At 55.0% G+C, this 13,552-nt stretch overlaps 1 protein-coding gene across 3 annotated transcripts in view; it reads left to right on the top strand.

Annotated features, from left to right (window-relative positions):
• Positions 1-411: 411 nt before the first annotated feature.
• Positions 412-13,552, top strand: part of CACNG2 (calcium voltage-gated channel auxiliary subunit gamma 2) — a 102,654-nt gene continuing 89,513 nt past the window's right edge. The window contains exons 1-2 of one of the 3 annotated variants that reach the window (XM_079141670.1): positions 413-1,829; positions 2,336-2,481. In XM_079141670.1, coding sequence (XP_078997796.1) covers positions 2,340-2,481 — 142 coding nt within the window. In that variant the 5' untranslated portion in view covers positions 413-1,829; positions 2,336-2,339. Of the gene's footprint in view, positions 2,482-13,552 lie in introns of all 3 variants that reach the window. The other 2 variants (XM_079141669.1, XM_079141668.1) reach the window with 2 other exon arrangements.

The raw sequence follows: 13,552 nt of genomic DNA, 5'->3' as shown, positions 1-13,552 counted from the left end.
GAATGCCTTGGCCCTACTTGCCAACTGGCTTGGAGTCGGGCAAGGGTCTGCACACACCAGAGAAACGGATTCTAATTCAGTCTAATTCAGTATTTTTTCATATACTCTTTGATCAACACCAGACCACTGAGAAATTATCAGGCAAATGATCTGATCTCAAGACCAAAAGTCGGGAGGAAGGAAAGAAAAAAATGGAAGAATTGAGCTTTGAGATGGAAACATCTGGAACCCTCCCCTCATTGACCCATCACACTCACGCTTCTCTCCAAGCTCCCCACCCCCGCCGCCAAAACCAACTAAATAAATAAAAGCCATGCACCCACGTCACACGCATGTGCTCCCATTCACTTAACTATGAAACCGATCGGAGAAAAAACGTCATCGCCAGCAGCAGGAATTATTGTGCTTCTTTTTTCCAGGGTCACATCAGGGGAAAGTTACACACAGAGAAACCAGAGGTGATGCTGTGCACCAAGCCAGGAACACAAATCCGCTGAGCAGGGGAGGGGAGCTTAGGTGTTCAGCTGCTCAGAGCGGAGAGATCTTTTCTCGCTTCCAAGCCAGTTTATGAATGACAGAGGAAACTTGGAAGGAGAGGCATCTCGCCCACTCCCCTGCAAACATGTTTATCCTCGAGAGGAAAATCATGGCCCAGGCCCCAGTTGCCAGTCACCCTTTCGCACCCTGTTCCATGAATAATCTTTCCAAAATGTCTGCTCTTAGAAGCAAGATTCGGAATTTCACGGAAAACTACAGAGAGACACAGACAGTGCAATGCACACCCCCCCCCCCCCCCGATCGCCGGAGAAAGACAAAGAGAGGAGAGGGGAACAACCAAGAGGAGATGCATCTACCAACCCAGGAAAATCAAACACCCCCCCCCTCCAGAAGCCCTGTGCACAGGAGGCTTTAGAAAGCACATAGAGAGCGAGTCGGTAGTTACCCATCCAGGTTCTATTTCCACCACTTCCAGGCAGAGAAACGGCTGGTTGAAGTTTGGTGCCCGTCTGCTGGTGACGGGAGGGTTGTATTTGAAGCTCTGGGCACGTAGAGATGGCATGAGAAGGAGGCCGAGCTGGAAGAAACAGCAAGGGGGGAGGGAAGGGAGCGTGCGAGAGGGAGAGGGAGAGGGAGAGGGAGAGGGAGCGAGCGATCTCTGGCTACGCCTTCCTCTGAGCTCCGGGAGCCCGGGAAGCGCTCATTCGAGGCCGGGGAGAGGAGCAGGAGCAGGCGCGGCCCCCGCTCTGCCCTGGCCCGGCCGCCCCGCGGGAGGGAGGACTCGGGCCGGCGCCCCCCTCCTGGCCGGCCGCCCTCGAGCCGCGGAGCGCGCTGCGCGCAGGGAGCTGTCCAGTTCAGCACCACCGGGAATGCAGTAGGTGGCAGCGCCTCCGCCGGGCCGCGCGGGCAGCGAGGGGCAGGCGGCGGCCCATCCTGCAGCAAGACGCCGGCTCCCCGGCTTCCAGGAGCCTTGCAGAGAGGGGGAGGGAAGCCCGCCTCGATCCTCCGGGAGAAGCCCCCTCCCTCCCCCGCTTCGCCGACAACAATACCCGCCGCCGCTGCTCGTCCTGCCGCCGCCGCCGCGCCTGCCCGCCCTGCCGCCGCCGCCGCCGCCGCCGCCGGGGCCGCACCATGGAAGGCGAGACCCCCGCACCTGTGCAGCTGAGATCAAGGGCTTACAGAATACTGGGCGGTCTGGTCTGAAACGAAAGCGCCCGGGACCCCCCAAGGAAGAGAACTGGCGAAGCCAAGGATTTTCATGGCGCAGGCCGCAGAGCCGAGAACCAAGAGCGAAGGTTGCATCTGGGCTCTTCCGATCTCTAACTGTCCAGGTCCGGACCATGAGAGATGGTGTTGAGAATTCGGCCGTTCCCCGGTTCACTGTGGAAGCCATCTCCAAATTAGCTATCACATATGGAAACTGGAGACCAGAATTTTAGGAAAAGAGATTAAGGCATCTCACTTGGGGGGGTGGGGGGTGTCTTTTTATTTTTATTTTTTCTCTTTTTTTTTTAAAATCACTGCAACTGGAACAGTTTCTGATCTCAAAAGGCAAGCCTCTCTTCCCGTGTGATCTTTATAATTTACACTCTTTTCCGTGAGCTTTCTTACCTTCCTTTTTTTGTATCTCTCCACACTCAATTCACACATCTATCCATTATATGATTAGTGGAATTACCTTTATTTTATTAAATTTTTTGGCGTTAGTACTTGCACCCTCACACACTCTCCCGAGAACCGAAGTCGGTTGGGTGTTTATATAATGAAGAATTATGGGGCTGTTTGATCGAGGTGTTCAGATGCTTTTAACCACCGTTGGTGCTTTTGCTGCCTTCAGCCTGATGACTATAGCTGTGGGAACCGACTACTGGCTGTACTCCAGAGGGGTTTGCAAGACGAAAAGTGTCAGTGAGAATGAAACCAGCAAAAAGAACGAGGAAGTCATGACCCACTCTGGGCTATGGAGGACCTGCTGCTTAGAAGGTATTTGATTTCCCACCTCCTCCCCCCGCCCCTCCCTCCTCACTCCCCCTCCCCACCCTCCTCCAAATAAGTCCCCTTTACATTCCTCCATTTTCTTACTTCCCTCCCCTCCGCCACAGATCAAGGTTGGTCGGGTTAGTTTCAGAGGAAAGAAAATCAATCAGCAAAAACCGTACTCTCTGCTCTCTTCCCTCCGCCGCCCCCTTCCCCCAAACCTCTTCATTGGAATCATCTAGGACATGATGGAGACCAGAGAATGTCTCTAAAAGTCAAATGGGCTCTGCCTGCTCCGGAATCATTAGGATTTGCTCTGGATTTAGGCTTGCCATCCCTGAGGAGGGGAGCGATTGCTCCCCCTCAGTGCCACTCAGTTGCTGGCAATGAAGATTCAAAATCTTCTCCTTTCCTCCTCTCTTCCCCCCACTCTCCCAAAGTCTCAGACACATCGTCCTCTCAAAATCTCCTTTTTGGAAAAAAAAAAAAAAAAAAAAATGGAAAGAAAGAAAACAAAACTGCTGTTTCCAAGAATCCTAATTTGGTAAATCCTAATTATTCCAGGATCTCAGGCTGAGTTCAAGAGCATTTCGTAATGTCTGTGAGCCACACGGATTATTCGAGGCGGTTGGCTACGTTGTGTGTATGTGTGTGTGTTAACGTTTACAAAGTCTAAAAATACATACGTCTCTCACAGGAAACAAGCCCAAGTTCTAATAAACAGCAATTCACTTGCGGGTTAGGCTGAGGACCAATTCCCTTCCACACAGAGTGACATGTCTGTCATCCAGCAGCGAGTGGAGTCAGCATTGTGCAGGGAGGGAGGGAGGAGGGAGGGAGGGAGGCGCGGGCATGGGGTTGAGGGGAATGGGGGAGCAGCGAGGCCAGGGAGAGGGTCAGCAGTTGGTGCTGACGACCGAGGCATGTGTGCAGTGTTCTGTGGGCCAGAGGGCCCCTGCGGTGTCAAGGCTGGCAGACCAGGGTATGCATGAAGGCGTGTGCCGTGGGACACACAGAAAAAACTCTGCGGGTCATACAAGCTGCATTTAGCAACAGACTTTAATACGAGCGACCGCATTTGCATAGCGATGTGTCGGTGTGCACAAGCCACAGAGATGCATGTGTGTCTGCGTGGAAAGGGGGGTTGTTGTGCTTTGCTTCTGATGTGAACCAAGACCGGAGGCCGTTTGAGGCAGTGCCGGGAAGCAGGCACTGCAGGATTGTTTGTTAAGCTGGACATGGGATGTGATGCAGGAGGCCAGGGGGTGGGGGAGAGGGAAGCGGACGCGAGAGGCAGAAACTAATGTGGCCCCAGGGTCTGACCCAAACTGAGCCAAAGCTGCTCTTTGGGAAATGGTTACATCTGGGAAAGAGCACAAATTCCATGTCCCCTTCCCAACATTCTTGGTGCAAACGGTTGAGTGACGGCTGAACATGTTTTGAATAGCTAAGTGACTTCATTGAGCAATGGTCTATTTGACGCATACTGCATTTGGTGCCCTCTCTCAATCCAAGCTGCTGCCTTTAACATATTCTGCAGAGAAGCTCTATGCTCAACGCCACACACTCTTCCCAGCCAGAGAGTCGGTTTCAGGAAATTAATAGGGACCATTTTAAACACACACATACACACCCCGTTACAAAAGGAAACGCTTTCCATACCGCTGGTTGTTAGCTTTGTAAAGACCCTTTCCTCTTAATGAAACATTTATGACAGACTTTTATTCCAGAAGAGAAGGAAAGCAAAGTCAATGAGGAGCGCTTTGGGGAAATGATCTCAGTGGCGATTTGCCTCTCTCGGATTTTAGTTAGATGGATGGAGCTAGGTGGCCAAGAGATTAGAGGAAAGACAGGATATTATTTTAGGGGAAATATAATCAGATATTGGTGACTTGGTATAAATAGACTTTTTTTTAAATCAGGGTTTTATTTACAAATCTTTTACACTGTGATCTTTTAAACATCTTATAATTCCCAGAAAGTGAGGGGACTAGAGGTGGCGGATCCCTTGTGCATTAAAAGGCTTAAGTATGTTCATTGAAATTCCGTCTGCTTGGCATCCGATCTCCAAATGTGCTGTCCACCGTGTTAACTCTCTCTCCAAACCGCACCGTTCCTCCGGCCTGGACCAGTTGTGAAGGGTTAGAATTTCACCCTTCCCAAGGGTCTTGTGATGCTCACAGGAGCTGTGGGTTTGGCACTGTCCCATTGGCTTCCCTGGGTGCGGGGCCCTGGGCACTTGTCTCCAGGTGGCGAAGGGGGCGCTGGCCAGGTCTCCAGGGGGTTGTTATTCCCTATCCACGTGGAGCCAAGGCCTACCAGGGAGGAATGGTGCTCAGGGCCCAGTTTGACCTGGCCTTTATTTTCCAAAGCCTCTGTCCATACATGGGGCTTTGCAGGCCTGGGACCACCTTAGGAAACTGGATCTTGGCCACTTAGCCATTCGGAGGTCTTAAACTACATATTTTCATGTTGCATTGATTTCCAAAGATTGTAAGTTCACTTATTCCAGAAGTTGGTGTAGACGGTTCTTGGAGATTATTGGCATGTTTGCTTTTCTGACTGAGCATTCTTGACAGAAGTCCGCCTCTGGGGAAGTCAAGTTACCAGTGCCCCAGCTTCTCCAATCTGTGTTTTTTTGGAAGCAACGAGGTTTGCCAAAAAGGTGCCTCCATCACCTCTTTAATCGTGTGTTTTGCCCATACCTTGGAAGTTGTGAATGGAATTCAAGTCATCTCTCCGAGTTGCTGCAGATAACTGCAGATGAAAAGCAGGCCTGTCTCCCTCTGATCTTTTTTGCCCTCTGGTTTTCATTAGGGCTTTTTGCCTCCCGAGATGATTATTTTCCTTCACCTCTTGATGGAAATAAGAATCAGGAAAAGCTTCCTTGCCTCGCTGCTACTTTTGAAGTTCATTAGTCTGCGAGAAGGGACATGGCCACCTGTTAGGCCCAAACGGGGGGGAGAGGGACAAGAAAAAGAAAAAAGAACCTGGGCCCTCACTGTTCCTCCGCCAGAACAGATAACTGAGGTGTGCGCGTGAACTTGAACTTCCTGGTAGGCAGACGTCCTTAGTGGGACTTGAGTGGGGGTGAGGCTGGGGGCAGGTTGTACATGGATACACGCAGGTGCCCAGTGACAGGAGGGATTCTGGGACTTTTCAAGAATGCTGCGTTAGGCATCTCCAGGTGGCAAGGTGGATCGGTCCTTTCAGGGAGGAGCCCAGTACAGTCCACGAGAGGACACAGACCGCTGGCTCCAGGGGAGGCGTCTCGGGCCACGTGGTGGCTCGCTGCTCAGGGTGTTGACTTCTGTTAGCACAGAGAGGAAACCTTGGATCCAGGGGTGGCGAGTTCACTCTGTTGACTCTCCTGGGCTCCTGTCCCCTCTGTCCTGCAGAGGAGGAGCCAGCCACTGGGCAGTGGGGTCTGGAGCAGGAACTCACCTCGGGGGTCCCGCTGTCTCCTGCCCCTTTGCCCTGGGGTCTGAGCAGGAGCATGAACCACACTGCTGGCCCAGGTGGGACAGTCCCTCTGCCCACCAGCTCCTGTTCCATGGGCAGTGCCACCGTGTCCCCTCCACAGGTTGCTGCGGCAGGAGGACCTGACAGCCATTCCACACCCTCCCTCTCGTGTCTCCGTTGCCCCAAGTGGTCTTTTCCAAGTTCTTTACTGCACAGCCCTCGTGCAGCCTGCCAGGGGGTGGAGAGTTCCAGACTCTCCCGTTCTGCAGAGGGAGAGGAAACAGCCGTGGTGTTAGGAGAGCCAGCAGCCTTTCCCGGACTCTCTTGCTGGAAGTGTGGATGAGCTTACAGACGGCACCGCTGGGCCGTGAGGCCGGGGCGAACCGCTCCGTGGTTCTGGGCTCCTTTGGCTTTCCTTAGGAACTTCACACACAGTCGGTGCATGAGAAATATTTATCAAGGGATGGACTCAGAAATTCTTTTAATTACTGAAATGAATGCAAACATCATTGAGACGAGTCACAATCAAGCAACAGACAGAGGGGGGAGTAAAGAATGATTTGTTTGTCCTTCCTGGAACTTCTATTTTTTATTAAAAAATAATAATGAGTCATGAGACTATTATCACAAAATAAGAAAATTCAAAAGGAGCCAGTCATTGGTGCTTCACAGTTTCTAACTGGCTGAAGTGAAGGCCAATTATTCAAGGAAAGTTAAAGAAAAATGATCCGAATGCTCAGTCTCCACAGCAAAGGGAAACAGCTCTAGTTAGTTGATCGCCTTCCCGTTTCTGCTGTTAAACTGAACCCGAGCTCAGTGTCCTCTTACTATTACCAGAACAGACACCTCTGGGCAGAGGGCAGGCATTGTAGTGGACCATGCTTGTTTAGCTTCTCCAGAACCTTCTATTCCTTAGCAAGCCTCCCTTCTAATTCACAGGACCCTGAAACCTTCCCCAGGTCTGGGGTTCTCATCAGCATTTCACACAGAGCCAGTGGCACCCCGCCTTTCTTGCCTGCTTAGCCAGACCTGCAGGCCCCAGGGTCCGCACACGTGCTGGCCCTTGCTGCCCCTTCACGTGGGAGAGAAGGAGGCACTCGAGGTGAACTGGCTCGCCAAGGCCACATGGCCCACAGTGTCTGAGCCGTACTTGCACTGGGGCCCGTCGGGACTCCCGGACCCTATTTCCCCATGCCCCGTGCAGCCTGAGACCCCGAGGACTCTGCACGTCTGCCTGGCCTGCCATTGGGATTCTGCTCTGGGCGCCCCCCTGGAGCACCCCCGTTGGGCTGCCAGGAAGCCCCATCCCCAGCCATCCTCTCGGCCCCCTGCACCTCTCCAGGTGACACCCTCTGCCCTGAGCCCTCTGTCCCTTGAGCTGAGGCTCAGAGCTGAGGGAGGCAGACCCAGTTCCTGACCCTGAGCCACGGTGAACACACCGTCTGCCTCTTTATTTTCTGCCTTTCAGTCTGGATCTGTCCTCGGAGTGAATGATCGATTGGTTTTATGTTGACAAGCATTTTCAAAAAATAGCAAATTTACATCTCCCATAACTCTCGGAAGTGTGCGGATGAAGGTCTGTGGCGGAGCTGTCAGGACGTTGTCGCCCCACAGACCCGAGCTCACCCGGTGGACTGTGGCCTCTGAGCCGTGGGATGTGGGACAGCTGGACCTCTCCAAGCCTCAGTGTCCTTTTCAGTGAAAAAAAAGAGGAAGTATCATGGTCTCTCCCAGGGTAGCTGGTGGCTTAGGGATCAGGTGAACAGATGTCTCCCCCTCCTGTCCCCAACCAGCTTATTTGAAATCGTTCTCAACCCCCTGCCCACCCCTCCGACGTCTCCTTTCGCTTCTGGTTTCTACCAGGCACCCACCACCTCCTCACCCTCTACCTCTGCTCATCTGGCCTGTCTCCCACCACTGAACACCAGCGCAAGAGAACCAGATCTTTCCTTTCCTGCCATGGCTGGGCTCCCAGCAATCGTGAACGTGCGAGACGCGGCCCACCTTTGCTGATGACGGAGCACAGGCCTGCCGCCTGCCGCAGGGTGTCATCTAGAAACGTGGTGCCTTCCTGGTCCTCAGGGACAGTTCTCTGAGTGAGCAGTGGTGACAAACTGTCTTTTTTGTTGTTGTTGTTGTTAGTTTGTTTTTTTGATATTCCAAACAGTCACTGCGATCTCAACGCAGGGGAGGCGGGAGGGAAGATGGGGAGGAGAGAGGCAGCAAGGCTCAACGTGCAAGAGGCCAGAAGAGAGAGTGGCCAAAACATAGGAAGTGGTTGGAAAGAAAATAAGGGCCTGCCTGGGCCCCCCGCAGAGACAGATCCCGGCCGCGCCCGCCGCCCAGGTCTGCGGCAGGGCCTCAGACGTCCTCCCAGGAGTGTCTACTTTCTGGTGGCGGCACAGGGGAGAGAGAAGACAGAGCAAGAGGCTTTCAAATGTATCAAAACTCAATGACTCTTTTTCGCTTCAAATATTTTATTTTGCCCCCAAAGCCAAATTCACATGAAATATCACGCGAGTTTCCAGGCCGGTGTGCCGCCACGGGCCAGCCAGGCCCTTCCTGCACTGATGGTCAGTCTCTGCTGGGTCCCCACATAGTCCCAAATGCTGGGCCAGGGGCTGGGGACACGATGGCAGCATGGTGGCCTGGGTCCCTGACCTAGGGTCCTTAGAGCCTGCTGGAAGAGACCCGACTCAGAACCAGGGCGAGGCCTGGCCCCAGTGGGGAGGGCGTCTCCCGTCGGGAAGGCTTCCTGAGGAGCAGGGCGGGAATGGAGAGCTGGAGGGTCCAGAGGAGTTAACTGGTGACAGAGGAAGAAAGAGCCTTCCAGGGGGACACCCAGTGCAGAGGCGAGGAAGGAAACCAGAGCTGGAGGGCCAGGTGGCAGGCCGTGTCCTGGGCTGTGCGGGCCGTGGGGGAAGGGGCTGGGAACGTGATCGGACACCCCAGACCTTGTTAGTCTCTTACTTTTTGTCTCTGGCTTCTTGCTTAGTAGCTGTGTGACCTTGGAATACTTAATCCAGTCTCTGTGCCTTATTCTCACCATCTATCCCTGGGGATGGTAACGCCTGCCCGCCGGTTGCTATGGGGACCAGGACAGCCCTGCCCTCCTCTGCCAGGTTCTCTCTTCTTGCAGCCCAGTCTGAGGGCAGTGGTCTTCCCAGCCTCCCGGCTTCCCAGGGCAGTGCAGAGAGCAGGGCGATAGACCCCACTGAGTTCAGTGAACGCGCTGTCACTAACGCCAAGGGTGGGGGGCCAAGGGGTGGGGGCGCCCAGGCTGGGAAGCACAGGTAGGAGTGGCAAGGGTGTCCAGCAGGGGATCCTAGACAGCAGGCCTCCCCAGCAGGGGGCCTCCATCCTTGACGTTTGAGACCCCCTTCCCCTTCCCCTGCCACAGATGCAGGGGTCGGGTTCCCGGCATCTTTCCCAATCAGACAGGGTCGTGGCGGATTTGATCAGGACTCCTGGGTGAAGCTCAGTTTTAACCTTGAGACGTTTGAGAAATAGGAATGGGAGCGGGGCCACGCCCCTCTGCTCCGGAGCCCAGGAAGCAGGCGTCACCAGTGTGGGTTGCTGGGGGGCTGCTGCACCCAGCCAGCACCCTAGCTTCCTCTCCTGGGTACCTAGATGGCCACATCCTCCCGTTCCCTCACCTCTGGGTTCTAAGATGCTGCTGATTATAAAATCAAGATCACCTAAAAACAGCCCTGGGGGAGGGGAACCAATTTAATGCACACGGTGATTACGAGACCCACTCTAATTTCAGAAACCTGGAGGTTTAAACTCTTAGAATCAAAGGAGGGTGGAAAGCTCACTTGCCGGCAAGGAGACACCGGCAGGGTGCGGAGAGCCCGAGGGGATGCTGCAGCTCGCAGCTGGTGCCCAGCCCTGACAGGAAGCAGCGCGAGGCAGAGGACGGGGTCTTCCCAGTGAGTCTTTTGAGAAGAAAAAGGGGATGGGGCTCTGAGGCCAACCCTGTGTCCTTGAGCCCGTGCCGGGCTGGTGCCTTACAAGGCTCGGCCTCCGTCCTGGCAGAGGAGACCCGCCAGTGCACAGAAGACACCAGCACAGCGGACTCTGGGAGCACGGAGATCGGGGAAGAGGCATCCCAGGAAAGACTGGGTTCTGAAGGGCGCGGAGTGAGGATGAGCAAGCTAGGGGAAGAAGGAGCGCTCCGGACAAGGCAAGCCGGAAAACAGGCGCCCAGCAGGGAGAGCCGTGATCGGCCAGGCGACGGAGGACTGGAGCTTCGGAGCAGCTGGGCATTTCAGCATAAAAGAAAGGGAGGCCCAGAAAGTGGTGGGCCCGGAGGGTCACACCCCGCTTTCCCTTTCCCTGGGATGAGAGGGGAGAGGCTTCCCGGACAGGCGCTGGACAGCGGGAGGTTGCCGGAGAACTGGGGGACTTGAACCAAGTTAGTTGTAGCGGACAGCCAAGGAGGCCGGGGAGGAGGCAGGAGCCGTGAGCGTCAGGAGCGCACCCTGACCCGCTTCCCGGCTACTCTTTCCTGAGCCACTCCGGTGTGCCGGGCGCTGCGGTCACGAGCGCAGACAGCCACGCCGGACGCCCTTCCTCAGGGCCTCCTGCCCCACTCGGCCAACGCCGCCCACACCGTTTCCTCCTTTCGATTTCTCGTTGACTTTGGCTCCTTTCTGAGTGTCCGCCTGCTCCGAGGCGAGTCCCCGTAGGACTGCTGTCCCCGTGAGGGCAGGGACCGGGTCTAACCATCCACCCCGGCTCCCCGGAGCCTCGTCGAGAGCCCGGCTTGGACAGAGTGCCCAGGGACGCAGCAACACGCGCCAGGTGGGGCTCCACTCCCAGCGACCTCTGACCTGCCTCCTGCCGCGCTCTGCAGGGAGAATGCCCCCCCCAGCCCTGAGGACAGCCAGGCTTCCCTTGCGACCTGCCACCTTGTCCCTGCAGGGCCTCCCAGGGCACCTTGCCCTAGAGCTTCAGGAAGTAAGCTGGGCGGTGGGCACGCCGTTCCTCTGGATGAAACCCTGTTGGTGGCCGCCTGGCCCAGGGACCGGTGTGGCAGCCTGGCTTGGCCTGCGGAGCCCCAGGCCTCCCTGAAGGTCCTTGGCCTCAGGGGCCCTCCAGCCACTAACCAGGATGCCCAGGCCAGGCCAGGATCCCAGGCGCAGCCTGCAGAGGCCTCGCCCTTGGGGGACTGGACCCCTCGCTTTGCCACCTTCGCACAGCTCAGCTCACCCCACTAGGGCCTCGCCCCGGCCACCCCGTGGAGGCTGCCCGTCAGGCCCCCAGGCCTCGGCAGCCCGGCTGTGCTCCACCGAACTCCTCTCTGGCCTCCTCTGCCGAGTCTGGCCTCCGTCTCATCTGTCTCCAGGAGGGACGGTCTCACCCACAACCCTTCTTGAATCTTCCCTAGGATGGAAAACTCTCCTCACCCCGTTTCCTTTTTATTTTCATTTTTACACACTGCATTTTGAGTCCTTGTACACAAATGGGGTACAGCTTTCCGTCTCTATGGTTGTGCACGATGCAGATTCACACCATTCACGTAATCCTACGTGTGCATAGGGTGACGTCGTCTGTCTCCCCACCATCTTTCCTTCCCCGACCCCTGCGGCCCCATTTCCCTCTACAGAATCCAAAGTTCCTCCATTCTTCCCTTACCTCCTGCCTCCACCCCGTTATGGATCGTCATCCACTTATCACAGAAAACATTCGGCCTTTGGGTTTTGGGGTTTGGCTTATTTCAGTTAGCATGGTGTTCTCCAACTTCATCCATTTGCCTGCAAATGCCAATTTTATTCTTCTTTATAGCTGAGTAGTATTCCGTTGTGTGTATATACCAGGTCTCTTTATCCATTCATCAATTGAAGGGCATCTAGGTTGGTTCCACAATCTAGCTATTGTGAACTGAGCAGCTATGAACATGGATGTGGCTGTATCTCTGTAGTATGCTGATTTTAAGTCCTTTGGGTATAAACAGAGGAGTGGGATAACTGGGTCAAATGGTGGCTCCATTCCAAGCTATCTGAGGAAACTCCATCCTGCCTTCCAGAGTGGCTGCACCCATTTGCAGTCCCACCAGCAGTGAGTGAGCCTTTTCCCCACATCCACGCCAACACCTATGGCTGCTGTGTTCTTGATAATCGCCATTCTAATTGGAGTGAGATGAAATCTTAGGGTGGTTTTGATTTGCATTTCTCTAATTACTAGGGACGATGCACACTTTTCCATATTTGTTGATCACCTGTATATCTCCTTCGGTAAAGTGTCTGCCCAGTTCGTAGCCCATTTATTGATGGGGTTCTTTGTATTTTTTCCTCACCCCCATTTCTTTTTGCAGCAAAGATAACCCTGAGGACGGCCGTTCTGCCATCCTCCATAGCAATAGTGATGATGATAATAATAGTCGCTTGCTGAGGGCTTCTTTTGCACTGAGCTCTGGTTTAGGTGATTTCCAGAGGTGAGCTCTCATCTAATCTTCACGTTTCTTCAGATACCCATCGTCTCCCTCCGAAGGGAATCAGAGAACTTAAGCATCATGCCGAAGGTCACACAGCAAAGTGACACAGCTAAAATTCCAACCCAAGTCTTTGGGACCCCCAAGCCTAAATAAGGCCTTGTGTTACATCGATTGCATTTACAATTCTTCCTTGGACCCCAAATCTATAAACACATTTCTGTTGCGAAGTCGAGGAGAACACTGAGCGGAGGGAGGTCACTGTTCATACTTCCGTGTGCGATGAACTCGTCGACTTTTTGAAGGTTCAGTTAGGATCTGCTCCTTACCCAGGACAGAGGCAGGGACCCGGAGGGGTGGCCAGATTTTCTCATTGCTGGGTACAGCGGGGGCCTCACAATGCGAGGACAGGGCTGGGCTCGCAGCTTTGGCCGGGAGGTGGGCGCTCGCCCCTCTCCCGCCTGCTGACCAGGGGAGGACCCGCCAGCGCTCTGGCCTGGGCTCAGGCGTGTGTGGAGCACCAGCGTGTCACCACATTGCAGCCAGGCCCCAGGCCCCGCCAGGTCGCTCGGCATCCGCGGCCTGGGGTCAGGCCCTGCCTATCCTTCACCAGCTCTGGGGCCTGGGACAGGAAGCTGGCTTCCGCGTCCATTCCTCACAGGCGCGAGGAGAGAACAGTGCATCTGTGGTGAGTCGGCTGGAGGCGTCTGCAGGCGGCTGCCTGGGCCCGGCACCAGGCAAGCGCCGTGGAGCCTGTGGCACGTTTATTGTTTCTTATCCTCAGTTGCAAAGTGCGATCAGGAGGGGATTGTGCGCGCCCTGGAATGTTCAGCAAACTGAGAACTTCTCTGCGCAAATCCACATTTTGGGCTTCCCTTGGAAAAGCTCAGAAGACGTTGGTGACCCGGGGCCCCATCCCTGCTTGGTGGCAATGAGGGGCACTGGGCACAGAGGTCCCTTGGGCACGGCCCAGCGCTTCCGCGTGGCACCTCCACCCCAGAGCGGCCTGGATGGCCGACTGGCTCTTCCGGTGGCCTTTGCTGGGCTCTGTAGGCGTCTGAGTTTGCAGACTCGACTCCACACCCGTGGCAAATTAGAGGCAGAGTCTTTGTCTTTGGGCAGGGGAAAGTGTCACTGGAGCCAGGCAGCAGGAGCTGGCGTTGCAGAGGAAGGAAGGGA

Source organism: Sciurus vulgaris (assembly GCF_902686455.1).
Source record: "Sciurus vulgaris genome assembly, chromosome: 5".
Taxonomy (NCBI): domain Eukaryota; kingdom Metazoa; phylum Chordata; class Mammalia; order Rodentia; family Sciuridae; genus Sciurus; species Sciurus vulgaris.
This window is presented reverse-complemented; position numbering and strand designations above follow the sequence as displayed.